The 21,301-nt window shown below is 38.4% G+C and overlaps 3 protein-coding genes and 1 long non-coding RNA gene across 5 annotated transcripts; 2 read left to right on the forward strand and 2 right to left on the reverse strand.

The window, feature by feature from the left end:
* The first annotated feature begins 71 nt into the window (after positions 1–71).
* Positions 72–2,475, forward strand: LOC18613253 (histone H2A variant 1). 2 transcript variants are annotated; one of them, XM_007050387.3, is made up of 3 exons: positions 72–228; positions 385–514; positions 1,931–2,475. In XM_007050387.3, the coding sequence occupies exons 2-3, from the start codon at positions 395–397 to the stop codon at positions 2,225–2,227; spliced, it is 417 nt and encodes a 138-aa protein (XP_007050449.1). In that variant the 5' UTR covers positions 72–228; positions 385–394; the 3' UTR covers positions 2,228–2,475. The 2 variants fall into 2 exon arrangements, with proteins under 2 accessions (XP_007050449.1, XP_017984873.1); XM_018129384.2 differs by having other exon boundaries at positions 113–228; positions 353–514.
* A 771-nt stretch (positions 2,476–3,246) lies between these two features.
* On the forward strand, positions 3,247–6,701 carry D27 (beta-carotene isomerase D27-like protein). Its single transcript, XM_018120515.2, has 7 exons — positions 3,247–3,558; positions 3,673–3,812; positions 4,350–4,442; positions 5,103–5,164; positions 5,408–5,514; positions 6,196–6,288; positions 6,521–6,701. Exons 1-7 carry the CDS (start codon positions 3,303–3,305, stop codon positions 6,559–6,561), a joined length of 792 nt encoding a protein of 263 aa, XP_017976004.2. The 5' UTR covers positions 3,247–3,302; the 3' UTR covers positions 6,562–6,701.
* Positions 4,902–9,663, reverse strand: LOC18613255 (uncharacterized). The gene is made up of 4 exons (XR_001927742.2): positions 9,604–9,663; positions 5,867–6,015; positions 5,702–5,775; positions 4,902–5,496 (listed from the first exon to the last, which is right to left on the reverse strand). It is a non-coding gene; the product is annotated as an uncharacterized LOC18613255 (long non-coding RNA).
* Positions 9,664–12,967: 3,304 nt separating this feature from the next.
* Positions 12,968–17,154, reverse strand: TRM5 (zinc finger CCCH domain protein). The gene is made up of 4 exons (XM_007050391.3): positions 16,720–17,154; positions 15,158–16,609; positions 14,854–15,043; positions 12,968–13,865 (listed from the first exon to the last, which is right to left on the reverse strand). The coding sequence occupies exons 1-4, from the start codon at positions 16,855–16,857 to the stop codon at positions 13,285–13,287; spliced, it is 2,361 nt and encodes a 786-aa protein (XP_007050453.3). The 5' UTR covers positions 16,858–17,154; the 3' UTR covers positions 12,968–13,284.
* Between the last annotated feature and the right edge of the window lie 4,147 nt (positions 17,155–21,301).

The following is a 21,301-nucleotide window of genomic DNA, read 5'->3' on the forward strand; positions in this document are numbered from 1 at the left end:
TATGGGAGAAGAAAAGGATATTTGGGTAATATCGCACAAAAAATTTTGAAATTGGCGAAATTGAAGATTTTCCCACCCAAAATTAACCGCCATTCGTTTTCCCGCATTTAAAATGACAGCCAAATCAGGATAAATAAAAACAGCCCCGCTCCCCCTTGACCCAGAATTCTACCCTCTCTTGACTTGTTTCAACTGTTTCTTCCCTTTCAGGTTTCCCATCCCTCTCAGGTCTCTCTCTTACCACCAATCTTTCTTTTCTTTGAGCAGATCTGATTACTCTTTAGCAGATCTCGATTTTTACTGATTTCTGTTAGTATTATCTTTTATTTTCTTTTGGTTTTTTGTACTATAGAAAACCAAATTTGGGTTTCTTTTTCCCTGAAGGTGAACGAAGATGGCAGGAAAAGGTGGAAAGGGGCTTTTGGCAGCGAAAACAACAGCCGCTAACAAGGACAAGGACAAGGATAAGGACAAGAAGCGTCCGGTTTCTCGTTCATCTCGTGCTGGTATTCAGGTACTTCTCAAATTACGACCATTTACTTCTATTTTTACTTCTGTTTACAAAAAAAAAAAGTACCTTTTTTTTGTTTTCTGAAGATATTATGGTTCATCCAAATATAAAGGAAACAAAAGAAGAAGTAAATGTGAGAATATTATTTTCCTCATGAAAATTAGGAAATAAAATTTCAAAATAGAAGAATAAAAGAATAATTTTAACAAATAGATGGTAGATCTTTATATTTTCCCTGATAATAATCTGAAACAAATTGTCTTTTCTTTCTTTATTCTGCTTGTCCCTCTTTGAGTAGCAAAAATAAGCTAAAGAAGCCATATTTAGTTGTCCAAAGATAAAAACCATATTTTGATTGAAGATTGAGACATTGGCAATTTGTTCATCTTTTTTATGTGAAAAAGCGGTGTTACTTTAGAATTGTTGTTAAAGGGTCAAATTTTAGTTGTAAATCATTTCTTAGAAGATGCTGGAATTGTACTTACTGAGGTTGGAGTAGTGTTGAATTTCGTTTCGTTTCAGCCAAAGTTATTTGGCATGTTTTTTCCACTATTATACAGGCCAGAATATTATTGGTATAACCAATTTTTTCTTAGTAGGTTTGTTTTTTTTTTTTTTACGCTTTTGCCTTTGTATGTAATGGTAAGATTCTTGTTACACGTGTCTTTTTGTTGGCGTGTTCTAAATGCTACCATTACCATTCAGTTAAGGTTTGCTACTAAAAAGAATGAAGAGTGCACTGTTCTTTGAGATGTGGGTCTTTAAAGATAGGTAGTATTCGTTTTACTGTTATGGAACCCAGTCTAGTTTCAGGAAAATGTAAAAAGCTAGTTGCTTTTGAGCATTCAATCTTTTTCTTTTATGTGTTATGTTTCATTTCTCTTTTTCTCAAAAGTTGTTACTGCATGGACTGGTGTTAAACTTTAACTTGAACCATTTTAATCAATAACGTATCTGTACTTGTTGTGCAGCTTTTATCTTTGAATAAATCACATACTTTGTGTTTCGTGGATCAAATTTATTATTATTTTTCTTGTTTCATTTCTTTTTGTTGTTTAATTTCTCTTTTTTCAAAAGGTTTTATTGCATGGATTGATACTAAACTTAAAGCATTTTAATCAACAATACCTTTTATCTTTAATTAACATGCATACTTCGTTCGTGTTTTGTGGATTGAATTTATCTTAGTTAAATTGTGCTTTGTTCTATTTCTATTATTATATAATCATACTCATTGTGACGGGGCGAAAGTATACGCTTGTTTCCCTGGTGGACAATGTAAGGCAAACTATAGGGTTTTTTTTTCTCCCTTTTTCTTGCATTTAGAATACTACATTTCTTGGTTGTAACTGTGTACTTACCGTTTTTAGGATTCAACCTTCATGCTCTTACAAGTTTCATTTTTCTTCTTGATATTAGTTTCCAGTGGGTCGTATCCACCGTCATCTCAAGTCTAGGACTTCTGCAAATGGGAGAGTTGGGGCCACTGCTGCTGTTTACTTGGCTTCTATCCTTGAATACCTGACTGCTGAGGTTCTTGAGTTGGCTGGAAATGCGAGCAAGGATCTGAAAGTGAAGAGAATCACTCCAAGGCATCTGCAGCTGGCTATTAGAGGGGATGAGGAGCTTGACACCCTTATCAAGGGTACCATTGCTGGAGGTGGTGTCATCCCTCACATTCACAAGTCCCTAATCAACAAAACTACCAAGGATTAGTTATGTCTGATTTCAAATAGATGTTGACCTTTGAGTACTTTTATGATCTGTTATGTGACTTGGTTTTATTGTAGGCTTTGTTTAATCTGTCTAGTAGATCTGGTCAGTATATATGCTGTAACTCTCTAGGCTTGTTCCTTTGAACTTGGGATCCTTGTTTAGAGTAGGAATGATGTTTGTTGGATAGTTTTAACTGTGGTTTCCCTAGATATTTTATCCGATTCTGGCTGTGAAGTTTAGTGTCTGCATTTGACATGATTGTGAAATTGTTTTCTGTTTACTTGTAATGATGCAACCTTTGCTCTTATGCTTAGTTGCTTGAGCTGTTTTCAACTATCGACGTTGCAACTATTTCTTGAGATCAGGACTTTGTCTGGTGCCAAACTACATGTCGGGGTCTAGTAAGCTTTGGAAACAATTGAAGTCATCTAATAATGAATTGTTGTCCAATCATTCGTAGTTGGGCCTCAATACTTTTATCCAATTTGGTAACCAGTCCTTAGTGGCACGAGCATGTAGCAAATTGCTTTCCATGGGAGTCCATATTTATAGCATGTTAGTATTCATTCGCGCTTTCCGAGCAGCATGGAATTTGGGGCAGATTTCACTCAACAATTGTAGGTTTCATTTGTGATATAGTTTGAGCTTTTAATGAATGGAGTTGGAGCAACAGAGCTTCAGAATTCTTCAGCAACAAAGCATGGGCTGAATAGCTTGGTAAAATGCTTTGCAGTGGGTTTGGAAATGCCTATTGATTTGATATTGTGAAGCATTGAAAATTTCAATTTCCACTCCCAAGGAGACGGCTGAAATGACTAGAGTATTATAAATGTCCACTTGTAGTATGCAAGAGCTCAGCATTTCCAATACCACCAAAAAGCATCTTTCAACAGCAGCTAGCCAAAGATTCCAAACGTCAACATATCCCGAGTTTAGCCTTCTTCAATGTGCTCGACATGCACATTTTGTTGTTATATACTTTCCCTTTCTCTACAATTAAGTTGCCATTATACCTTACTTCAAAGGTGATCTCCCTTTCTCTTTTCTCATACTGCAGCAGCAAAAAGGTGAGAATATGGAAGCTAAGCTACTTCCACAAAGCAGGAGCCCCATAGCTACGGCTTTAAGGCGAAAACATAAACAGGGGTGCTCTCCTATTCTTGCAGTGCTGGCCAGTCCAGCGGAAAACATAGCTGGAATAACAGAGAAGTTGATATTAAAACCGGCAGAGAGCAAAAGTGAGGTAGTACAGAAAACCAGTGTCCGCTGTGATAACTGGTTTGAACTAATGGCCATTAGCCATCTATCCCAGAGTCTCCAAGCCGCAACAGGTTCATTCCCTTGCCTCGATGATCCATTCTTTTATCATAATCCAGATTTTAGTTGCTTTAGGTGGAAGAAAAACAGGAATCAAAATGTTCAAAAAAATATGCAAATGTATGCAGGGCTGAAGATCAGGAAGAGTGGCTACGAGAGCCTGGTGGAGGCAGCAGCAATGATGTCAAAGAAATTCAATCCTAGCAGGCAGCAGGAGCTAGTCATTCAAGCTCTTAACAGTGCCATCCCCAGGATAATTCTAAACATGGCAAGTATATTGCAGTGTTGGTTGCATATTGATTTCTTTTAACTTGCCAGGAAGGAAGGGGTCGGGAAAATGGCATCCCTGGAGACCAATGCATGGATGGAACTCACCAGAGCTCCTATACCAAATAATGATGGCAATGACAAAACGAATATCCTAGTTCAACCTTGCTCAAAAAACGTATTATGCTTTGGGTCCAATCCAAACGATACACGGCTGCAAACTTTTTCCCTTTTTTTGTTTTTTCTCGTGTGTGTGTATGGAAAATGAAAAGCAAAACCACCATATTTTAATCCATCAAAGGCTTTTGCTGCATTTGCCCCAAACCAAAACCATGAGAAGTTGGAGACAAACCTAGAAATGGCATGTCTGCACGTCACACTCATCTTCAGGGAATGCTCCATATTTTAATTCAGAAACATACACAACCTCATCTTTCCCAGTCTTTTCTTTCTTTCTTTATTTATTTATTGAATTGTCAGGTAAATGGTTTATTAAATTAATATTAATATCATTTGATGTCGTTGTGATCAATGACAGATAAAAACATTGTTGCCTCAATCCCAATTCACAAGGGAATACTTCGCCGCCTTCACCACGGTGTTTTTCGCTTGGCTCATCGGACCCTCTGAGGTAAGGCCAAAGGATACACTCCTGTTTTTAATTATTAAATATATCCTTTTGACCATTTGCTCATCTCAAAACGGCTCTGCCCTTCCTTTAAGTTAACCTTGATTCTTTTTTCTTATTTATGTTGTGGATAAAGTGTGACCACAATTACGTTATTACTTTAATCTATTACTCTCTCAACCTAGGATTTGTTCCTGTCAAGGCTGGTGGTGCCTGGTGGGCTTTTAATTTTCGTCTTTAAAACACAAAAAAATATAAAAATATAAAAAAAAAAAAAAAAGAGAAGAGAGAGAAGTAGCCAAGCAAGTGTGGCTAATGTCTTGGCATAAATCCGGCCATGCCTTGCCTAAAAGCTATGCTCCCCCACAATAAAAATAAAGAAGAAAGATCCGTGCTCTAATGTTTTAAGCCGTAGTCCCCCTTTAGTAAACATCAGGTGCACAAAGCACGTGCGGCTCCTGGTTACTCACAATGAAGTTTCATTCAAATCCTTCAATAAATGTACAGAAAGCCAATGATAGGATGGGGGGTAGCACAACCTTAAGAATGCAACAGCAAGCCATACAACTTGTGTCATGATTTGCATAAACATGAAAGCAGGCATATGATTTTTCTTATCAACTTTGTGAATAAAATCTAACATTCTTTGTTTAACACCACAAGGTCAGGGCATCGGAGCTCAATGGAAGAAGAGAAAAGAACGTAGTCCATGTAAGGAAATGCAGGTAACTTTAACATCTCCCTCGAATCTAATTAGCTCTACAGTTTAACCCACCCCACCAACTTAAGACACTTTCATGCCGTGAATAACCTGCTCCAATGATTGTGTGTTGGACTCTTCTTCTCCATTGCTATCATGATGGTCATCATCATCATAATCATCGTCAATATCAAAATCATCATTAAAGATTTCATCACCCTTAGATCATCCAGGTAATTCTCTAATATTGCAAAAAACTTTTTTGTAGGTTTCTAGAGCAGAGCAACTGCGTGGGGATGTGCATCAATCTATGCAAGATGCCATCTCAAGCCTTTATTAAGGATTCCCTGGGAATGCCTGTCAACATGGTGCCTAGTAAGTATATTGTCATTTAGAACCTATATCATTCAAATACAAGGCCGACTTCAATAATTTTTTAATTATACAGGGAAAGTTGCCATTAGAAAAAATAAAAATCTTATTTGCTATTAAAGTAATGAAAAAAAATGAAGTATAGAACAGTAAAAAGGAAAAAGAATAATAATTCTAAGAATAACAGCACCTGCACTAGAATGTGGAGCTCATGGTCATTATGTCAATGAAGGGCCCGCATGCATAACCACTTAGGGTGCAAAACTGCCAGTGGACCCATCCAACCTCAACTGAGAATACTAGCATGTAAAATAACATACAATGAAATGAATAAATGAAATTGTGATGTTAATACCTGCATTCTAGGCCGTAAATTGGGTATAACGATCTTATGATTAATTCCATGTATCAACTCGTAATGAAAGAGACTGAACTCTTCTAGTTCCCATGAAGCCAATCATTATTCCACAACCAACCCATATAAAATCACAATGTGATTATAAACTGTATCATTAAAACCATCAAAGTTGAATATTAGTCACACTTCCACGTGCCAATCACTTTTGAGAAGCACAAGACCACTACTATTCACACTCCATATTGGTTTAAGAGTTACCATGATGAAGCAGAACAAAGCACATATCAGAACAGTTAATAAAAACTGCGATGCATTTTAAACTGCAGATTTTGATGATATGAGCTGCGAGATGATTTTTGGTCAGGATCCTCCAGCATCAAATGATGATCCAGCACTCAAGCAGCCATGCTACAAATTATGTAATAATTTAATTAAACTGCCCCTTCACCTATACCTCCATCTTTTATACTTATTTACGCAAGATTCTCACTATATCATTGTGGTGCATAGCACAACCTGAAATTAGGTCCTCCAACTTGGCCAACTCAAGGCTGCTCCTGGCACGAATGAGCTTCCACGAGTGCCAATATGACAGTAGAAAACATATTGTATTTCTGACTGAAATTATCCTTTTCTAAATATTTCATGCAGGTAGGGCAAACCAAAAGCACGCTGTGAAGTGCTCCAGTTGATGCAGAAGGATAAAGGAGGCTAATTTTTAATAAGGTCTTTCAACACTGACAACAGATGATCTGAAAATCTTTTCCATACTGTTCAATGCAAAGCCTTGTAAACTCTTCCTTTGGAAAGTCAGTAACATTCCATTCTAGAATTATAAATTACTTCAATGCAACCAGCTTAAAGCCTTTTCTTGTCAAGAAATTTTATGCAGTCACAGTCCCTATAATCATAACCAATGAGAGTAAGGGAATGGCATGCTCAACATGCTGAGAATTTTGGTAAGCTCTTTGCACATTTTGATCAGCGTGATAGTATGATACAAAATTAATGTCATTTGTCATTATTCAGACATGAGAATGCAACAAATACAAAATCCAATAAGAGCATTGTGCAGGCAAATAAAACATAAATTACCATCGAAAAAGAGTAGTAAAAATATTAGCATGCTGCTTTTCAGGCAGTACAATAAACAATAATAAAGGCACCAAAAGAGTGTTAAAAATGTGCAGAGAACTTAAATTGAGATGTTCATACATCTGATCTGTGATTTAAGGTGTGTTATCCAACCTCAGTACATTAAGCCTCCTAGAGAGTTTGAAACTTACGTCATAGATAATACTATTATTTTTGAAAGGAAAAAAAAAGCATATACAAGTCTTTTTAGCATTCCAAAACTAAGGACTAGTATACATGCCAAGATAATGGCTAAACAAGCAAAAAAGGGGAGCTTGTACACCATAATTAATACAGATAAATCAAGGTGGCTACCATAAACGATATGGTGCTATTGGTATTTCACAAATCAGGAAGCTCTTTAAGTTCTTATTTAAGACAACTTCCTCTTACAAAATTCATACTCAGTGTTTAGTAAGGATTCAGAAGCATTAGGAATTTTGCAGGAAGAATTTCTTTCACATACTCAAACAACAATGCCTATCTTAGGCCTCAGTTAAATCTCAAGTCTGAAAGGGAAGGAACTCAATTGTTCTGTGGACAATAGAAATTATCAATGAATTGCTTATATATTATGTCATGACTAGTATTGCTATGCTTCTACCATCAACAACCATATCAACCCTCAAGGTGTAAAAAACAACAAACTAAGCATTTCCAATATATACACAGTTTTTTGCTTGTTCAGAGAATACACTCACCATGCTACACAGATTAACCACGAACCCCCCACCGCCCAACCCACAAAAAAATGGGTAAGCATGATCATAGTTAAGATTAAGCAGATCTTAAAAATGAGTAAATTTTTTCTTCTTAAAACTGGAAATTACTTAGCGAATTCTATAAGCAGAGAAAAGGATACTCTAGAGGTTTCTTTAGATCTTTTGATGAGTGTTTGACCATGATGATACACTTCTACTTTTTAATTAATGCTAATGGCAAAGCCAACTATCTTTCCTATCAGGAGAAGTGTTTTGACTGAAAATTCATTGTAGGCTTTAAGGTCAGCAACGGTGGACCAGTGGTGTCTCCCACCTTTGGTGCTGCCAAGTGAGCAAAGCTAAGATTCTTCTGCTGTCTTTTCTGTTCAAGTGAGAGAGTGAGTGATTAGACCCACCTTCACCTTGAAATTCAGCCGAAAGTTGATTCCTTTCATAATAATGTTGTGAAGCAATTTGGCGTTCAAATATGAGACAGCATGAATAAGTGGGTGGACAAGACATATTGGAGACTACAAAGAAATTTGTATCATTCTAAGATGACAATGTTTTGATTACAATAGCACAGAATGTGAACAAGAACTAATAAGGGTATCATCAACATGCCAAGTAGATCTAAATATTTAAAAATAATTAAAACACACATTTAAAGCTTCGTTGTTGAAGAATATACTAAGAGATTGCTAGGATTTTGCTGAAGGTCATCTGCTTTGCCCTTTTGTATCATCTCTAATACCCAATACCAAGGGCTGCTAAAATATTTTAAAACTTAATGAACTCTACTTGATGGCCTATATTTTGATTTTCCTTCTTAAATTCACGATTAAGGCTTTAACATTATTGACGCCTCCACATTACCCAATATGTGACCTATCAGATGTGTGTTTTCACTTTGGAAAAGAGAAGCTTCATGAAACAGAAACCAGATAGTTAATACAAGTACCGACATACCAATAGTTTTACAGCATAAATAACACCAGCTCTGATTCTGAGATGATGATTACTTTATGTGACACCAACAAAAATCAGGGTGGGCTTTTCTTTTTAAAGGGGGTAGAGGGGGACGGGGGTTAGATTGCGGAGTTGTTCCCTTGTTGGAAAGTGATTTTCTTGCATGGAAACAGTAAGATCAACCATCCAGGGGATTTGATTCTTAGACGGACCAAAAAAGAAAGAAGTAGGATGACCTTACAAGGAGCATGTAGCAAAGGGCAGTTAAAATCGTCTCTTTTGCCAAGAAATTTACTACAAAAAGGATGGCTTCCTAACCTAAACATTATCAAGCATCCCAATTTCAATGCTCTGACATCCTTATTCTCACACACAAGTTCAAACCTGTTGTTTACTAAAGCCTAATGAAAAATTCAAAATCCCACATCCACCAATTAAGGATGCCCCAGAGTTAGTAAAAGCCAGTAATTGCACCAAACAGCATGCCTAATGGAAACAATATCACATGTTTGTTTTGATTTCCAAATGCTAAGCAGTGATTAAGAGTTCCTTATTTGCTTTAAATACACTAAAAAATGAGGTCATTTTTGGTTCAAAATGACATCAGTTTGACTGAATGCAGAACTTACAATCATATGAATTTAGAAAGCAAAGATTATGTCACCATGACCAAAGCTTATTGTTATATAATATAATCACATGTCTTCAAAACTTCATATTTTAAATTACAAACAAAACTACTATGATTTCGGATTAAAAAATAAAACAGAAATACTATGATTTTCCCTTCCACTATGTCTGGACAGAAGGGAAAGAGGAAAAGAAAGAACAAGCAACGGTCAAAGAAATCAGCCTTTTGGCCAAACTCTCACGATCATCATAAGTTTCATAAGTTTAATACAATATTTGAAGAAGAAAGTTGAGAAGTACCTGAGAAAGGAAAGAGGGCGCGTTTCACGTTCCACCATTTCTAACAATTCACGACTCTGAAAAACTAGGTGATATATATATATATATATATATATATTCGCCTCCATACAAAAACGAGAACTCAACAGATCGGCCCAATTTGGGTCCAATTTTGTCCGATCCAGGTGCCAGCAAGTAACCCAAACCGTAGGCTTTTAAGTAAAAGGCCCAAGGTCCAAATTTCTTCCAAAATACAGTTTTGGATACATAATGCGTTGGGAGCAAGGTTTTCTGCATGTCCTTTCTCTAACTTTCTAAACCTCCAAGCTATGGTCAATGATGGATGCATTTTCATTGCCTAGTTCAATCATCCAGCTAAATACCAATTGAAGGAGATAGATTCAGCCACCGAAGAGGATGACAATGTCAACTTACCACAACAAGGACTGGACAGGATCAAAGGCTTCTTTCATTCTTTTTTTTGTTCATTATTTTAAAAACAAACAATTGGAGTAGAGGAAGAGAAGGGAAAAGAAAAAAAGGGTTTGGCCAAGGAGGCAAGAAGTTGACATATTCTTGAAAAACTGAACCACTCAAATGTGAGAAAAGTTATATGCAGCAGTGGCATGTGCCCGCCTATGCCAAGATTGAACCATCCAAATCTCCTAATCAATAGCGAATTCAGAATTTTGAATAAAGAGTGATTAAAAAGTAATTATAAGATTAATCATATTATATATATTAAGTTTTATATTTATAATAATAAAAAAAATTAAAAATTAAAGAGTGGTGGCCATCACTACCCGCCACTCCCGCTCCTCTGCCTCTACTCTTAAATGCACGAAATAGAAATAGATAAGCTTATGTTGTGACCCCATCATTCCTTTTTTTGAAAAATATTCTTGATTGAGCTTCTTTTGTTTTTAAAAAGATTTATACTTGGGAAGGGAGCATTGAATTACTTTTTAGGCAACCCCCCCAGTATTATTTCTCTGGGTCTATACACATCGACAGTTGCAAGAGTGAGGGGGAAAATGGCTAGGCCTAGTGATAAATAGTGCCCAGCCATGTGAGAAGATGAGCCATAAGGCCTGTGATTCGAAAATGTGGAATGAAAGATTGGAAGGGGAACTAGACCTAGGAAAAAGATTGGTTTGGCTCTTATCTGTTACATATAAACCCCACTGAATTATGATTATACATACATTGCACGACAAAACAAAACAGTGACAAAAATGGTAGTGCATAGATTGATGTAAGCCCAAACTGACTGGTACCATTTCCTCATGATTGAGGAAGAAAATGGAAACTCATGTGGAGATTCAATTTTCCTTTTTGTGTTCATTTTTCAGGACACTGGTTACAACAAACATGCATTGAAGTCGAGTTTGGTTAGATGAGGATTAAACCAAATAGGTAAAAGTGCTTGACCAATATTGTTACTGGTCCAGACTCTTTTTAATAGCAAAAAACAAACAAGCAGCTTTGTCACTATAGTTATGGGAGAAATAATGAGGCACTGGTTTTGGTAGCAGAGTTTGGATATTCCTCAGCAGACCTAAGAGTTTCACTTTATCCTTATCAAATTGTACACTCCGTTATAAATTTCGGCATCTATAAAATTATTGAGTCAAATAAAAAATGACTACAGTAGTAATACGTATAAATCTATTAGGGCCTAACCCTGCGGCCCAATGACTAGTGCGCCCTCTGCAGAACATAAGTCAAGGCCTTTTTCGTTTTTTGGCTGGAGTCAGGACAATAGATTTCAAACATGGCACGCCTGCTATAATTGTCATTACTCAAAGCACCTTGGACTTGGAGGTAAGGGGAAAAAACACCACTGAAATTTTCACTTGGATCTTCTTCTTCTTCTTCTTCCTCCTTCCATCACTCAAGGGGCCACCAGAGTTGGTAATTTACTCGATGGTTTTTTACAGTTGGCTGTAGTCCCCGTGCAGGAAAAAGCGTTAGGCGATGGCCCCTCAAATAGTAACGTTAACATCAAGTCTCTCCCCAACTCTTTCAGGAACTTAATTGAGAGGGGCCCTGCTTCTGTTTAACACTATTTCATTAAATAATTTTCGAGGCACTGCCAAGTAAAACGCTGTCCTTTCTGGGCCTCACAAAGAAATTGTCAATTCATGTGAAGAAAGATTGCGTCAGGCAACCGACTCGATGCGCTAGGGTTTTAAAAGAGTGTTGGGGGTTTAGTAGGCAAGAAACCGGGTTACATTATTGAAGGATTTTTCTTTGGCATACTCGATGGTAGAAGGCTTTTTGTTTTGACTAGTAAAAAACCACCACTGTGTTTTGCTGACAAAATCCTTTAAACCGGATAAAACAAAACCAAAAACAATATCAACAAAGGAAGGACGATGATCCTGGTAGCTTGCATCCTTTTCAGTGCATTACAAATTTGTAATATCGCTATGGTTTTTAATGTCTGAAACGAAGCGAAACAATCATATAAAGCATCAGTTTAAAAGACAGGAACTGAACGGAAGCCGAATATCTAAGCAAAAGATATGAAAAGAAGAAAAAACTTTCAAAGCTGTGCCATCGAATTCAAACCCGAGGACAGTGTACTCGCCATTTTCGTCAGCCCAGAGAGCCCATGGTGTTCACCCTGACACCACCAGAGAGGATCCATGAAGGCAGAAAGCTACAGTCAAAGGTCATCGCTCCTCACCCCAACGGCCACCGCCTTGCCCATAATAAACAGTACTACACGCCTTTATAAAGGGCGGTTTCTACTAGAGGTCTGGCACAACTGCCGGCCTGCATTTTTGCTACCAAGGCATTTAAGAAAGGGGAAAAAAAGTACAACTACAACAAATTGAATGCCAAGAAACAAAAAGAACAGTGTGGACAGTTTGTGACTATTATTGAAACTAAGATCACCGGGACATTATGAGCCTTGGGCTCCATTTGTTATAATGAGAAGGTACGTACCATATTGACAAGTGACACAACCTCTAGAGAACCAGTACTCACTTAGAACACTCTTGGTGAGTGAAATATACTTACAACTTCTGTAAATGTTATCCAAAAGAGTTTCGATATTAGTATATAATTTCTTGTAACAGAGAAAGATTTCATCTTCGGATCGAATCTAAAACTACACAGTTAAAGAACATTCTTAGATCAAGAGTTGCGATTAAAAAGGAACGCAATTTCTCATCTCATGTTTCAATCCTAGATGGCTTTGAAATCAATGCATGGGGTCAACAAGACAGCCCGACTAAATTGACCTTTCGGAGGCCTTGATGGAAAGCAGCAACCACCGGTAAGCCAAGATTATGGAAAGCAGAAGAGTCGTGGCATGATTGATCCGTCAGACGGGCAAAACTCGCTTTGCTTCAATGCTGAAAGCAAAGGTCCATTTTTCAGAGTCACTTTCACTTTTCTATGATTATATTAAATGGCCAACGTGATTATGCACGATAGCTCGCACATGCGCTTCACAATGCCTTTTTAATTGTTGTCACAAACATTATCCCACCCTTTTTTTACAGCTTGCAAAAGCGATCGTTAGATATGCCTGGATTTCAGGTAAATGAAGATTAAACACCCATATTTCTTGAACACCAAAAAAAAGAAAAAAGGGGGTCAAAATATATAAAATTAGAAAAAGCAAGGAGGTAAAAGAAAGCGCCCGAAGAATGATTTAAAGGCCTATCTCTTTCTCATCTCTCACTTTCAGAACACCAACTTCCTACGAGGTGCCGGGATTTTATTGCTTTTCCCAAAAATAGCAGCGAGATCTCGGATGGTTTCGCCGATCAGGTCTTTAAATATTAGCCGTTCAAGATCGAGGACTGCTTCGGACATCTCAATGGGGCAATCTCCCCAACCGTCCCCTGCAAGGTCCTTTCTTAGAACACCGCAAATGACCTCAAACAAGTCATCCGATGAGTCCCTCTCCCGAATCTTTTGGAATTCGGACCAAATTTGTTGCAATGATGTCTGTCCGGCCCACGAATTTGTACACGAGATAAGCTTCCATGGTGGTAATTGTCTCTTTCGATTGAGAATTTCATTGATGGTGTCAAATATAAGCTTCCTTTGGAGTCTGGACACTTTCGAGGTGTCCTTCCCCTTGAGATACTGCTGCTTCTCCAGCAACAAAAAGACATCAGAATCTTCAGGAAAGTAATTGGACGCTCTGAGGATATCAGAAATGTAGATAAAATCACAATCATCTGTTTTATCTTCAAACTTTGATTCAGCGGACGAGATTGCGGGACTCCACATATCATCTTCTGATTCAACAAGTTGATCTGATAGTTTCACCAAAGATGAGAAGAAGAGAAAAAAACAAAGGGTTAAAATCTCATGTTGAGGCGGATTGAAAATTTACCCAATCACAAAATAGTTTTTAACGCATCCATCCAACATTAATTTAAGGAGATACACAGTCAATATCAGTACTGACAGGAGGAGATGATGCATCGAGAAAAAACCAAATTCATCGTCGCTTTCACTCTCTTTCCCATATGCCATTGGTTTAACAATTAAGAGGGGTGGGGCCATTGCCTACACATACCAAATACAGGATGGGAGCGTGGGATGCTCTAAAATGTTACGGCCTCCAATGGCCACCTGTCAGGCAAGTCCAGCGGGAGGATATTCTTTTCTCTTTGGCTTAGGGAGAGTACGGGATTTTACACTTTTTTTTTATCTCACATCAGGTAATTTTTGTTTTGCAGTAAAGGGCAGAGGTTTCAGTGACTTCTCTATATATGTCCGTTCTTTGATTAAAGTCGCAATTCTTCACTTTATTGTTTCAGTTTTGACCAATAAAACGGCGTCGTCCTTAAGCGATATCCATTTCCCTACGATCACAATCTAAGATGAAACTGAACAATCCCACGTGATCGTAACGCCAACCCAATTTAGATTCTCTTCACCTCCTCCTAGAAAACTTTGTCCGGCATGACTCATGAGCCCCTCCCCAAGAAAAAACCAAAAGAATTCTCTCCTATATCCCCCAAGGTGGAAAGCCACGGAAATCATCCTAAAACCGTTTTGACTAATCATGGATTAATAAACAAATACAATTCCAAGAATAGACATCATGCAAAAAGCTTTGAGTTTTCAATGAGATTATTTGACTCGTCAGTCATGACAGGCCTACGGGTCAACTATAATCAGGTCTACCAAATAGTGCATGCGTCACCTTAGTCAAATGCAAAATCTAGCAAATCAAAAATCAGTTCGTAGACTTTCTCATCAAAAAAAAAATACTAGTAGAATTTTCTATCTTACCTTTGAAATCGATGCTCCGTTTCATAACAGGGGAAGGAGAAGACTCCTCCTTGTAAAACGACGAGTCAAGGACCGAGACCGGACTCGGCTGCAACTCATTCGTAGCGGTCATCTCTGCTATGCTGTGAAGCAGCTTATCACACCTTTCCAAAAGGCTTTTCCCTTCCTTGTATTCCTCCACCTTCGATCTCTGTAAAAGGCAATATGCCATAACAAAAAATTACATTACTTAAATGAATTACGGTAATTAAGCAAAATTAATTAATCAAACATTCAGTGTAATTCAGTAATTTAGTAAATTTACCTCCGTATCAGTTTGAGAACATGTGCCAATGCTACTCTCCGAAACAGTGGATGCTTCATCCTCCGCTGGAAAAAATACCTTCTCTTCTTTTTGATAAATCTCAGCCGTTGATTTCCTATTTCTCGGCGATCTACTCGTCGTCTGATCTAATCCGGTTCTTCTCACATTAACCCTAGGAGACTGAACCGGAGACACTCTTCTCTGCTCCACATTCCCATTCCTTCTCTGATTTTCAACACTCAACTGCCTTCTGTTAGGACTCTTGACGCCACACTCACTCCTCGTCGGAGAAATGGCACCCCTACCTCTGCTTTGGTTCCGTACATTCCGTTCACCCTCTGGTCTATCACGTCTCGGACTCATCGTCGGCGGCGACTCGAGATTCATGTTCCGGCGAGCTCCAGGTCTTGATCTATAGCTCGAAGGAGGCGAATCGTTGCCAATCCTTCTGACCGGGGAAGACGGTGATCTGCCCGGTTTAATAACGACAATTGGAGATTCTTCACGTTCATAGACAAAGTTCCTGTTATTCGTTTGGTTTGGAGGTTTCCTAGTGTGTAAAAGGCCTTTGAGTTGCAAAGCTTCGAGAATTTGCTTAAGAGTCTCGAGATCTTTGGATGGCTCGTCGATTCCTCTGAGCTTAAGCCGTTTCTCAATCTCACCGTAGATAGAAACGGTCTGTTTTGGTTCGGGAAAGAAATCGGCCGAATCGTAGAAACATTTCCTTTGGCCCATTCCGCGAACCGGAGCTTTAACCGGTTCAGCTCTCGCATTTCTTAAACCTTCTGATCTGTTACTTATCACTTGATCTTGTTTGGCTCCTTTTTCTCTTACCACATTGCTCGAAGCACCTCCATTTTGGAAATTTGGTTGCTGACTCTGTTTTAAATGGAAATTAACTCCGTCTATAAAACGGTATTGAAATAGATCTCTGCCTCTTGCTTCCGACGCGGATCTTCGGAGCTCTGCTTTTCTATTTGGTTCGGGATCAGAATCCTGCAACGGTTCGAGTCCCATGAGCCTCGCGATTACGCTAGGTGACCGTCGTTGCTTGTCGTTATCATCCATTCCGTCTTCTTCGCCGATGTTTTCGCATTGGTTCGCAGATAAAATGGTGGCATTGGTACGGATCTCTCGGGGCTTAAGGCTTCCTTTAGCATCAACGACGGCTCTACTATCAAGAGAGAGCCTTGGAGCTTCTTTGGAGAACTTCCACGGTGACCTCGCGCTACCTTCTTTGAATTCGAACATGGGAAAAGGAAGAGGTGTCTTGTTCTGGTTTCCCGTCGGAGTGGAAGGTTCCGGCGCAGGAGATCGGAGCTCCGATATAACCGGAGATTGCTTTGAACGGTCCGGTGATGGAGCTGATCGACCTTGTGGCTGCTTCTCTAATTCTCTCGATATTGCTGGTGACTCAACTGTCTTCTCGTCCTCCGGTGTCGTTTCACTGGCCTGAACAAAAAATCCAATAATATAAAACCAACATAGAAATACAGTTCAGTAGAAGTCCACATCCACATTTAAAAAAAAAAAAGAAAGCAGCAGAGAAGAAAGAAACCAACCGGTGTGGGAGGGAGGCGCTTGGTGGAGTAAAGGCGTTTGCCAGTAAGAAGCTGGTGACGATCAAAGATCTGAAGGAAACCAGCCATGCAACCCATTTGCTTCTCTAGATTTTGGTCTTGCACTAATCCCGTCGTCATTTTTGTTTTTCTCTCGGCAAAGGAAAACTTCTCACTTCCAGTTTTAACTCAATAATCCTCTTCTTTCTCTCACCTTAACTTTTCTTATGCTTCCATATTCACATTTCTCTCCGTGTTTTACTGGTTTTCTCTCCCTTTCTCTCGGTTTTTTTTTTTTTTTTTTGGGTTCTTCTTTCCCTGCCTGGCTGAGTGGGGTTGTGACTGCAGCCTCTACCTGTAACTCCCGCTTTTCTGGTCTTTAAAAGGGTGGGCGAAGTTAAGGAAAAGAGCAGCGGAGTGGGGCAGGTGGAAATGGACGCAAATTGCCCTTACCTTTGAATGAAATGACAAAGTAGTAAAATACTACATAACTAAATAAAAGTAGTTTAGGGACCTAAAAGGAAATGGCAATTGGGACATTGAGGAAAAGCCATGTTTTTTTTATTTCACTCCTGGATTGTAATTTTCTCACGTTTGAGGACTTTGTTGCATTTGAAGTGGCGCAGACCTGCAGGCAGCAGGTAAGCTTCGGTGGGCAATGCTTTCATCTGCTCCCTTAATTTTCGTGCCTTTGAACGACGACCGACCCACCCTTGTACCTTTCATTTTTACTATCCTCCACTAATCTGCATCTATTAAGATTTGGAGTAGACCTATGCCCTCAAGAGTTGGTGGTTATACCCGTCTTAATTCCTCTAGAAATGTGGTCTCATGTTTTTTTTGCCATTTTAAGCTCCCAAGTACTTGTTGGTTTGGTATTAATTACTAATTCATCTCTTTGGCTCATTAATCATTGATGATGGGTAGGCTGGAGGGCAACATATGAATCAATCAAAAGCCGTCAAAATGGAGAGATGGATAAGAGAACGGTGCACATTAACGTGCATCACGAGGACAGAGCTGAAGATATAGCAGTCGGAGCGAGTAAAAGAAAAATGGCTTTACCAATGCAAACGAAAGAGGATATAAATATATGTATATAGTAAGGTGCAGCCCGTGAGTAATGGGAAAAAAAGAATAAATAAACCCATCGTTTTCCAGTCCTCAAAAGTTGAAAGACTCAGACAGCCTTGAGTGGACAAAAACAAAAAAACACCCGGTCCAGCCACCGGCTTCCCAAAACGGGTGCCTGAGAAGTTCCAACTTCCATTATAAGGGGCTGCACTACTGGACGTCGAAGAGCCTGGTCCTTATGCCATCAACTTTTGTAGCTTCACAGGTGGTTTAACTATGTGCATACAGGTGGCATGGGTACAGCAACTACAGTTTGGAAAGGGGACCAAAGGGGGCCAGCTCACATCTGCCAAGTAAGAATGAAGGGCGTTAAGGTATCAGTTAGCTCGGTACGCTGCTGTTGCCTCGCACCGTTTATTTTATGCCCACCTAAACGCACTGGAAATATATATATATATATATATATATTATTTTGAGAAAATAAACTAAAGCCAATAGAGATGTTCTCATTTTCACTTACCTCATCATAGCCTTAATAAAATTTGTTGCTAACACAAGGCTCGTACAATTCAATACTTTGCCTTTTACGTAATACATATATAGTAAGTATACGTCACATTAATTTAGGGCAAAGCTCTGTCCTTAGACAACATATCTGTTAAATGGGTTCCCTAGCTTTTCAATTTGAATAAATTATTCCCATTAACAGAAACTTACTTCTCTAAGAAAGGAGCTGAAATGAATCGACTCTCAACGTTTCCCTTTGCTTGTGGTTTTAAGTTTTAGCAAGCTTATCTGTATACATAAAATAAAATACTACATGCATGCTAGTGTATTAGTCAATGATTTTTGTGTGTCTTGGTATTGACAGTAATCTCGATGAAATCAATATCTGAATTTGGTAAGAAACCTTGTTTATTTCTAATCCTTACCTTTTTATATAGCCTCATTGTTGGCGTGAAAAGCTGCAAACTGTAACTTGCTAGTGTTGAACATTGAGCGAATCCAACCTGAAGAGTAAATTGAACTCCAGCCATGTGGTATGTAGATATATCCCTAAGTTCGAAATGCTAAGCTTCCCATTTTGAGGATCCTATGTCCGACTGATCAAATCCAGGTTCTGGCTGTAACATATTTCTGGGGGAGGTTCCTTTTATTTAAAGCAGCATGTGGTCAAACTTAATTGTGTTAGGAGTGTTTTTGCCCCTTGCTATAATGAAACGGTTGTGAATGAATCCATTATCTGACTATAATAGGGAAAAACACATTCTTGACTGAAACCTAAGTTTCCTACCAGCCAAACAGAACCATTTTTATCACAGCACATTTTCTCGTATCGTATGGCAATTGGCATGGCCTTATTGCCCGTGATAGGGCGGGATAGGGCGGGACATACTTGTAGTTTCATTTTCTGAAAGCAGCATCTGGCCTTGTGATAAGTGGGGTTCTAAACTTCTAACGAGTGAATCTGCCATATCCCATGTGAAATGTCTCTGAAGTGAAATGGCGAAACCTTCTGTGTTACACCATGTGAGCCTATATCTCATTGTACATGCCTCTAAGCCGTATCTACTATTCGCATATATTATGCACCTAACATCTCTTTCATGTGTCTTGTCTTTGATCTGAATCTGATACTAATAATTATGTATATATCATACACAGATACAGCGTGCAGAAACTCTCTCTCTTTACCCTTTCATCTAACCTTCTTTTCATTTAACCCACATGCATTTCAGATCTGCAGAACCCTTTAATCTTTAGCTTTTCATAATTACAATCTCACCCATTCTGATCTGACCACTAAACTGCAAAAGGCAAGAAAAAAAGAAGAAAGATTAAAAAGGACCAGTAAAGTTGATTAATAAGTGAAACTTACTGGGATTTGGGGTTTTGTGGGCCCCTGTTTTCTTCAGGCCCCTCATGGCCATGTCCTCGTTAGATGTATGTGGTGAAATAGCACAGTTTCCAATCTGAAAACTCCCATGTTCTCTCACCGACCCCTCCTCTTCTGCACACATTCCTTGATTTTCTATTGTGTTAAAACTACATTTCACATTCCCCTATTGTTTCTTACGCTATAAAATTCCATAGGGTCAGTGGTTCGTACTGGCCTGTATTTTATCCTGAGTGGAGTTCTGCCCTTCCTCTACATCACTGCTTATTCTCATGGAATGCAGGAAATATTAGCATCCAGGTTACACTCTATATTAAGCTGTATTTGCTAAGAGGGCATCTTCTTCATATCCTCTGAATATTTTTATCTCTACAAATCTCACTTGGTAAATGAAGTACACTATGGCAAACATGAATTCTCTGAGGCAAAAAAAATTACATCAAGGTATTTGGGGCGCCCCCAGTATAAAAATATAAAATAGATTGGAGGAATATTCAAAACTTGTCAGGGGAAAATGTGCCCCTATAATTTTATTTTTTTTTCTGAGAAATGCCTCCCATATGCTCAGAGAAGGCGTAGCTATGTTTTTTTTATGCAAAAAATTTGTTGATTGGGCTAAATGGATTTGGGGAATGCTGAATCAATCATGAAGAGATGGGGATTCTGATTCCTCTCTGGGGTTTAGTAGTTGGACCACTTTTTAACTTTGAAGACTGCAAAATGCTGTGCCCATCCCACATGGACATTAATTTTATAATAGCTCCATTATTTTTCTATACAACTAAAGTTTGCCGCTTCATTTTTCACCCCCTGTATTTTCCTTGGTGTCCTACATGTTGAGATTTCAGTGTGAGTCAGCTCCATGCGTCAAAACTCTGTGTAATCACTTTCTGTAATGTACTACTGGAACATTTTCCTAATAAGGTTCAACACAAATAATAAGATAGAAAAGGTTCTCTTCTGTTTCTTCGAAGTGAAAAACTTTTGGTCCTTTGAACATACAATAGATAAGGTTTGGTTGTGGTATACTCCTTTATATTCAAACTCTTTCGCCTCCTACTTCAAATAATCTTTCTCCCTCTGTAGAATAGAATTCTTGGGTTCAAAACTCTTATCATGACAATTGGAACTTTTGAAATGTAGTCTTGAATTTTAAGAGAAACTGATAAGTAACAGAGCATATGAAGAGTTGGCAGCTCTGTCATTTAGCAGGGGAGGTTAATCCGTCCTCCACCTTGTGTAATTGCATTCTAACATCATTCCCCAACTTTTTTATGCCAGTTCAAGTATGTTGAATAAGAGTCATCCCCAACATTAGTCAAAATTTCACAATTATCTAAATCTGATAGCACATTTCTCCTAACATGCACATGACATCTTTATCTTTAAAACAAAAAAGAAAAGAAAAGCAAAGTGGGTACTGAAATGGAAGGGAGATTAAGTTTCCAAAGCATTGCACATGACCTTAACATCTACATCGCATTAGCATGTTTTTGTGCTAGATCTTGCCTAAATTTCTCATGCATATCGTAAATGAACATAAAAAATTAAGTAAATTGCAACCAATTAGAGCAATCATTATGCACACCTAATTATCCAAAGGGGCTAAATCTA

The sequence above is a fragment of the Theobroma cacao genome, chromosome 1, assembly GCF_053813885.1.
Source record: "Theobroma cacao isolate CCN51 chromosome 1, ASM5381388v1, whole genome shotgun sequence".
NCBI classification, from domain to species: Eukaryota; Viridiplantae; Streptophyta; class Magnoliopsida; order Malvales; family Malvaceae; genus Theobroma; species Theobroma cacao.

Excerpts from the sequence above, each read along its gene's own strand:
- D27 (XM_018120515.2), top strand. The coding sequence starts at position 3,303 with ATGGAAGCTAAGCTACTTCCACAAAGCAGGAGCCCCATAGCTACGGCT. Across the intron at positions 3,559-3,672 it reads GAGTCTCCAAGCCGCAACAG|GGCTGAAGATCAGGAAGAGT; the intron begins GTTCATTCCCTT and ends AAATGTATGCAG. Across the intron at positions 3,813-4,349 it reads CCAGGATAATTCTAAACATG|ATAAAAACATTGTTGCCTCA; the intron begins GCAAGTATATTG and ends GATCAATGACAG.
- LOC18613253 (XM_007050387.3), top strand. The coding sequence starts at position 395 with ATGGCAGGAAAAGGTGGAAAGGGGCTTTTGGCAGCGAAAACAACAGCC. Across the intron at positions 515-1,930 it reads CATCTCGTGCTGGTATTCAG|TTTCCAGTGGGTCGTATCCA; the intron begins GTACTTCTCAAA and ends TCTTGATATTAG.
- TRM5 (XM_007050391.3), bottom strand. The coding sequence starts at position 16,857 with ATGACGACGGGATTAGTGCAAGACCAAAATCTAGAGAAGCAAATGGGT. Across the intron at positions 16,610-16,719 it reads AGCGCCTCCCTCCCACACCG|GCCAGTGAAACGACACCGGA; the intron begins GTTGGTTTCTTT and ends TTTTTTGTTCAG. Across the intron at positions 15,044-15,157 it reads GTTCTCAAACTGATACGGAG|AGATCGAAGGTGGAGGAATA; the intron begins GTAAATTTACTA and ends TGCCTTTTACAG.